This window comes from Vicia villosa, linkage group LG1 (assembly GCF_029867415.1).
Source record: "Vicia villosa cultivar HV-30 ecotype Madison, WI linkage group LG1, Vvil1.0, whole genome shotgun sequence".
In the NCBI taxonomy this organism is placed as follows: Eukaryota; Viridiplantae; Streptophyta; class Magnoliopsida; order Fabales; family Fabaceae; genus Vicia; species Vicia villosa.
In genome coordinates this window covers 210,473,427-210,481,540 of record NC_081180.1, presented here as the reverse complement: position 1 = coordinate 210,481,540, position 8,114 = coordinate 210,473,427, and the positions used below count along the sequence as shown (strand labels likewise).

The following is an 8,114-nucleotide window of genomic DNA, read 5'->3' as shown; positions in this document are numbered from 1 at the left end:
TCAGGGAGGTAAATAATCCTTGAAAAACGTCATTTTTTTCATTTGAATTATATTGTCTATCATTTGGATCATATTCTCTTTCATACCCCCATAATTTGTTATTCTCTTATTTTTAATTTAAGGGTTAAATATGTTTGCTGTCCTCCTAAATATCTCATATTTCACTTTTAGTCCTTCAAAATATTTTCTTCAAAGAATGATCCTCCTAAAATATTTGATCCAAATTTTTGGTCCCTCCTGCTAAAACCGTCGCTAATTCAGTTGCAAATTAGTAAATAGTTGCTAAAAGCGTCACTAAATTTTGTTGCTAAGTTGTAGGAGGGACAAAAAATGTGCATAAAAAATTTAAAAGGACCATTCTTTAAAGAAAATATTTCGAAGGACTAAAAATGAATTATGAGATATTTAAGAAGGTCACAAACATATTTAACCCTTTATTTAATAACAACTAAATAATATATGATTTTAAAATAAAAAAATACAATTCTTAATTATATTCTATTCACTTATTCTTATATATAGTTATTTTAAAAAATATATTTTTAATATTTATTAGTAACAAACTTTATTATTTTTATTTCTATAATTTCCATATGAAGTAAATTTAGGCTCAAATAAAGAGATAAATAAATTATTTTAAGCATATCATATTTAAATAAGAGGGGAAACCTGGTATACCAAAAAGAGAGAAGAGATCTTATAATTATTTACTAAATCGGAAAGAGAGAGGAGGTCTAATATTTTTTAACAAATATTAATGAGAATAAGTGATTTTCTTAAATATTTCTTATAAATGTAATTTTTTTTTTAAATATAATTTTTCATGAATAATTATATATAAATAATAAATCATTTTAAAATAAAGAAAACATGATTCTAAATTATATTCTATTCACTTATTCTTATATATATTTATTTTAAAAAAATATATAAAACCCTCATATTTTTAATAAAGTTTTATTTGTTACAGAGTTTATTTAAAATATAATATATTTTTTAATACTAAGCAACATTTATTATTTTTATTTTCATGTGAAGTAAATTTAGATTCTAATAAAGAGATTAAATATAAATTATTTTAAACATATCATATTTAAAAAGAGATAAAATCTGCTATACCAAAAAGAGAGAGGATGTTTAATAATTATTTACCAAATCAAGAAAATAATATATTTTTAACAAATATTAATAAGATATGTAATATTTTTTTAACAAATGTGAATTTTTATAAATAATAAATTTATTTTTTGTATGAAATAAATATATATGTATTTTTTTTTAGGAAATAATTTTAATTTCATACCCCCGTAATTTCTTATTCTTTATTTTTAATTTAGTAACAACTAAATAACACATCATTTAAAAAAAAACATGATTCCAAATTATATTATATTCACTTATTCTTATATTATTTAAAAAAGTATTTTAAAAAAATATTTATTAGTAACAATCTTTATTTAAAATATAATATATTTTTGAATACTAAGCAACATTTATTATTTCTATTTCTATATGAAGTAGATTTAGACTCAAATAAAAAGATGAAATATATATTATTTTAAGCAAATCATATTTAAATAGAGAGGAAATCAGATATACCAAAAAAAAAAGAAAGGAGGTTTAATAGTTTTTATCAAATCAAGAAAATAATATATTTGTAACAAATATTACTAAGAATCAAGTGAGTTTTATAAATATTTCTTATAAATATGTGATATGTAATATTTTTTTATATTTACTTATTTTTATTACTATTTCTTAAAAATACATTATCAAAATATTTCTTAAAATTATATTATATTATATATAAAATTTATTATGTATATATTATTTTAGTATTAATAACATAAATATTAACCAAATCAAGAAAATCTTCAAAATTTAATACAGCATAATGTAACGGTAAAAAAAAAATTGTATTAAATATAAAAATATATTCTTAAAGTATAAATTATCATGAAGATGAAGGAGCCCAATGTTCAATTGTTCACTTTAGTGTAAGAATTTACGAGCCGCGGAGCTGGTTAGGATTAGGAACCTTAAAGACATTCATTCACTCCCGCTTTCATTATGTTTCTCCACCACCGTCAAAACAACACGGTTTCCGCCGCCATTAACCACCGAATCCCATCCCCCGTCCTGCCGGAAGTCCCATCGCCCGTCTTGCCTGAAGAACTGATCAGAGAGATCCTCCTGAGGCTTCCGGTTAAATCTCTTCTTCAATTAAAGTGCGCGTGCAAATTATGGAAAACCCTAATCTCCGACTCGCATTTCGCAAAGACTAATCTTCAAATTCGCATGAACAACCCACGGTTGGTCTTTTCCGATTTAGAAACACCATACAAAATCGAATCTTACTCTTTGGATTCATTATTTGAGAACTCATCATCAACCCCAGTTGAACCAATTACCATGAGCTACGTGAAGAAAAACAAGAATTGTATTATAGGTTCATGTAATGGGCTGTTGTGTATGTATCATAGCTATAAAAATGTTGTGAGACTGGGGAACCCTTCAATCGGGTTCAAATCCAACAAATCTCCCGAAGCTTTTTCGCCTGATTGGATGGTCGTGCAATATGGCTTTGGATATGATCAAGTGAATGACAAGTACAAGGTGCTAGTAGTTGCACAAAATAAATATGATTCTAGTCAACTTTTGACCAAAATTTATATATTTGGCGAAAACTTTTGGAAAACCATTCCAAATTTTTCCTTTAGGCCCACTGGCCGGTTAGGAAAATTTGCGAGTGGCACTCTGAATTGGGTGGTTTATAAAATAGGTGTTAGTTCTGATCAAAATCAAAATGTGATTTTTTCCTTTGATTTGGAGAAAGAGACTTCCAGGGAAATATTGCTGCCTGAAACTAACGTTGACAATTGGTCGTTCACACAACGAATGCTATATGTTTTGAGTGATTGCCTATGTGTGTGTAAGTGTGACCGTTTTGGTGCTGTGTGGTTGATGAAAGAGTATGGTGTTGTTGACTCATGGACTAAATTGATGAGCATTCCTCAGAAGCACATCCATAATGAGTTTTCTCCTATTGAACCCTTGTTTATTTCAAAACGTAGTGTTCTTTTCTTGAAAACAATGTATTCTAAAGTTAGCATATGTGACTCAAATGATAGTAGGAGTCAAACTTCTTTTGCTGAACCCTTGTTTTTTTTTAAAAACGGTTCTCTTGCTCTTGGAGAAAAACCGTCTTCACAACTTTTCATATATAGTTCAAATAGCGGCCGAGTGGAATCGTTGATAACTAGCACGCTTGGGTCCAATCTACATATTTATCACGAGAGTTTGGTATCACCGCAGTGGTAAATTACATCGGTTGAATCTTCCTAATTTGCAATTGTGGAATCTTTCTAGTTTTACTTGCTTGAATTCTGATTACCTTATAGAACAAGGCCCTGATTCTAGCTGTCTTGAGAGAATGTATATGGGTTTTTAAATTGATTGCAATCCCTCATGTGGAATTTCAGATTTTAGGGTATTTTTTTTTTTTTTGAAATCAAGGATTATATTAAAAACTCCAACCATTCAAGATTACAACACCAAAAGGCCAAAAGCAAGAAAATTACAAACCGATTGAAACTAACTTAAGTAAAACAATGGGTTATTGCTAAACTCATAGAAGTTATAATTGGAATGAGTAATTTTCCCGATATACGACCACCTCCACACAAGAGTTTTACAACTCCAAACCACATCACTCGAATTCCACGAACCATTGTTGAAGACTATGTCGTTCCTACGCATCCACAAAGTCCACAAAATAGCTAACCAAACGGTACCAACTTTAGCAATTTTGACTTTCTTAGACCGACAAAAAGAGCTCCAGTACGTAAAAGACTCCTTAAAATCTACCCCGATTTTAAAAGGTATCCCAATCCACACGGCCATCTCTCTCCAAACCATACCGGTATTCCGGCAAAAAAGAAAAGTGTGGAGAAGAGATTCATTAAAATCGGCACAAAAAACACAATCCAAATTCGAGGTAGTAGCAATGATACCTTTATTCAAAAGAGAATCCTTAGTTGGAACTTTATTGATGAAGCACCTCCATCCAAAAGCCTTCACTTTCAAGGGGACGTCAACCTTCCAAATATCTAAGAAAGCCGAATCGTAACGGTTAACCGGACCACAAGGAACAAGATTATTACAAAGATAATGGTAGCATGAAGCTACGGTGTAAACTCCATCCAATGAAGCTTCCAATGCGCCGAGTTCGCTCGAGACACGGACAAAGATGTCTCGGATAAAAGGTGTAAAATTCTGCAAAAATCCCTTCCTATGGCAGCAGCCCCATAATGATCCTCATTAGAATTTTCCGCTAGTTTCGGCACAGCAGAACCAGTCGGAACAGCCGCGACACCAACAGCATGGGTAATGGTACTGGCTTCATTATGAAGTAAAACAGTAGCAGCCGGTTCAGTCGAGACACGAACAGCCTGAGCAGGAACCGCGGCTGCATTGTGGTTAGAAAACGGAACAGCAGCTTCGCCTACAACGGGAATACCTAAATCTCCCCAAGTCCAAGTCCCATTAATCCAACCACCCATGGCTCCTATTGAAACATCTTGCAACAATGATTGCTTGAAAAGATTCGCAAAAAGATCCTTTAAAATACCGCTTTTCAACCAATTAGCTTTCCAAAAAGATATCGTGTGACCGTCTCCAACCTGAAAAAGAAAATTGTTAGTAAAAAAGTTCTCCGGTAATTCTTTCCCCAACGATATTAAATCCACCCACCACACCGACGACGACCTATCCTTCTTAGCATTCAAAGAATCACAACTCAATCTAAGATTCACATCCTCATACCGAGCCTTTAACATTCTATACCACAATTCGTTAGAGGCACCGAAAATCCTCCAATTCCACTTCAAAAGTAGCGCTTTATTAAAAAGATCCAATCTTCTAAAACCAAGGCCGCCTTTCTCCACCGGAAGACACAAGTCATTCCACTTCACCCAATGCATTTTCCTTTTCTCTTCCGTCCCTCCCCACAAAAAATTACTTTGCATCTTGTTAATTTCCGATATGACCATCTTCGGAGCTTTGTAAAAAGAAAGAGTAAAAATTGCCAAACTACTTAAAACCGATTTTAAAAGAGTTATCCTCCCTCCAAAACTAAGCCACCGCCCTTTCCAAGAATTCAATCTCCTCCTAACATTATCCAAAAGAGGCCTCCAAGAAGAGAATCTCCTAGGATTTTTACCAACAAGAATGCCGAGAAATTTGAACTCCTTCTCCTCCTCCCTACAATTTAAGAAATTAGTAGCCACTCCCATAAAGTGCGGGTTAATGTTGACCCCAATCAACTTGCTCTTGTGGTAATTAATACAAAGACCCGACACTAACTCAAAGCTCCGTAAAACCGCCTTAATAGCCCAAAGATGATTCCAACTCCCATCACCAATTAAGAGCGTGTCATCGGCAAATTGGAGAATATCAACAAAACATTTTCCGTTCACATTAAAACCAATAAAATCACCATTCTCCACCGCTCTTCCAACCAAAGCCTTAAGACCTTCCGCTACTATAACAAAAAGAAAAGGAGAGATAGGATCTCCTTGACGGAGCCCCCTTTCTACCAAGAATTCCTTCGTTGGGCTACCATTCACAATCACCGACATCTTGCTAGAGAAAACAATAGCCTCCATCCACCTCATCCACCCATTCCCGAAACCCATCCTTCTCATCATGTACCTAAGAAAATTCCAACTCACTTTGTCATACGCCTTTTCAAAATCAACTTTAAAGAGAAGACACTTCTTACCCTCTTTACTAGCAAAATCAATTAATTCATTGGCAATTAACACTCCATCCATCATTTGTCTACCCGGAACGAAAGCACTTTGGCAATTAGAAATAATAGAAGGAAGGACTTTCTTGATCCTACAAGCCAAAAGTTTAGAAATCATTTTGTAAATACATCCCACTAGACAAATTGGCCGATAATCGTCTAACTCCAAAGGATTGCTATTCTTCGGAATTAGAGCAATAAAAGAAGAAGTGATACATTTGGACAACACCGCACCGGAGAAGAAACTATTAAAACACGCCTTAACATCTTCTTTTATAAAAGACCAACACTTCTTAATAAAAAGAAGAGAAATGCCATCCGGCCCCATACTTTTTGAACCATCACAACTCCAAACCGCATCTCTAATTTCTTCAATCGAAAAAGGAACCTCAATCGATAAAGATTGCTCCTCGGTCAAAGAATTAAAAGCAATTCCATCCAACAAAGGTCTCTCAAAACAATCCTCCTTGAACTTTCTTTCAAAATGAGACCCCACCTCTTCCTTCACCGCTTCAACCGAATTCACAACTCCCTCATTAGTGTTTAATGAACAAATCCGATTTCTACGCCTCCTCTCTTTCACAACATTATGGAAAAATCTACTATTAGCATCCCCATCATTTAACCACTTCAACCTACTTTTTTGAATAAGCATGTTCTCCTTTAATTTGAGATTAAACCATATGTTCTTAGAAGCTTTAACCTTATTTAGTTGAACTTCTTCATCCCAAGTATCCCTATCGTCCCACTCGTTCAATTCCTTCACATTATCCTCTATTTCCAAATCAATTTTACCGAATACATTTCTTTCCCACCAAGTCAATCTCCCTTTTATTAAACGAAATTTCTCTTTCAACACATAGTCACCTCTCCCATGAATTCTAAATCCTTCCCACTCCTTCTTAACAAAATCAACAAAACTCTTGTCATTAAACCATTCGTTATTGAATTTGAACGGTTTTGGACCCCAATCTTCTTTGTCTACCATCAACCAAACCGGGCAATGATCGGAAATATCTCTCATACCTATCCATTGGCCAGCCACCCCCCAATTCGATATAATATTATTGGAAATAAGAAATCTATCGATTCTACTTTTAGATTTTCCATCACCACTAAACCAAGAGAACTTCTTTCCTTTGCAAGGAACATCAACAAGACCGGTAGCATCAATGAAATCCGAGAACTCTCTCCATTCCACATTGCCATTTGAAGAAGAAATTCCGCTCCTCTCACTTCGCTTTTTCACCGCATTAAAGTCGCCCCCTATAATCCATTCACCATCTTGGTACCTGTTTTTCAACTCAATCAACCGAGACCACAAAACACGTTTATTAGATAAAGAGCAAGCTGAGTACACATTGAAGATATAGTAGCAAGATCCTTCCCATAAAACTTTTGATCCAAGAAACCCCGGGCCTCTAAAACTAGCCAAAACCGAAACCGTACTAGTTCTCCAAATGGACAACAAACCACCAGAGAGGCCTTCAGAACCTGAAAAGGAATAGTCCATTTCATCCTCCCCCCACATATGAAGGATAGAAAAACACTTAGAAAGGGGGGGTTTGAATAAGTGTAGCTTTAAAAACTTGACAGATAAAAATAAATTGCATAGTTATTTTTATCCTGGTTCGTTGTTAACTAAACTACTCCAGTCCACCCCCGCAGAGATGATTTACCTCAACTGAGGATTTAATCCACTAATCGCACGGATTACAATGGTTTTCCACTTAGTCAGCAACTAAGTCTTCCAGAGTCTTCTGATCACACACTGATCACTCCAGGAACACTGCTTAGATACCCTCTAAGACTTTTCTAGAGTCTACTGATCCACACGATCACTCTAGTTACAATCTGCTTAGTTCACTCCTAAGACTTCCTAGAGTATTCTGATCCACACGATCACTCTAGTTACAATCTGCTTAGTTCACTCCTAAGACTTCCTAGAGTATTCTGATCCACACGATCACTCTAGTTCCTTACAACTTAATGTAATCAATTCTAAGAGTTTACAAATGCTTCTTACAAGCGATAATCACAACTGTGATATTTCTCTTAATCGTTTAAGCTTAATCTCACTAAAATATTACAACAGCAATGTAGTGAGCTTTGATGAAGATGAAGATTCTGAGTTTAGATTTGAACAGAGTTTTCAGCAAGTTGAATAAGCGTTGTTTTGTTCAGGATCGTTAAAATCGTCGCCCTTGCTTCTCATCAGAATTTCATATTTATAGGCGTTGGAGAAGATGACCGTTGAGTGCATTTAATGCTTTGCGTGTTCCGTACAGCATCGCATTTAATGTTA

The 8,114-nt window shown here is 34.2% G+C and overlaps 1 protein-coding gene across 1 annotated transcript; it reads left to right on the top strand.

The window, feature by feature from the left end:
- The first annotated feature begins 2,070 nt into the window (after positions 1-2,070).
- On the top strand, positions 2,071-3,321 carry LOC131594365 (F-box/kelch-repeat protein At3g23880-like). The gene has a single exon (XM_058866478.1). The coding sequence runs from the start codon at positions 2,071-2,073 to the stop codon at positions 3,319-3,321; it is 1,251 nt and encodes a 416-aa protein (XP_058722461.1).
- The last annotated feature ends 4,793 nt before the right edge of the window (positions 3,322-8,114 follow it).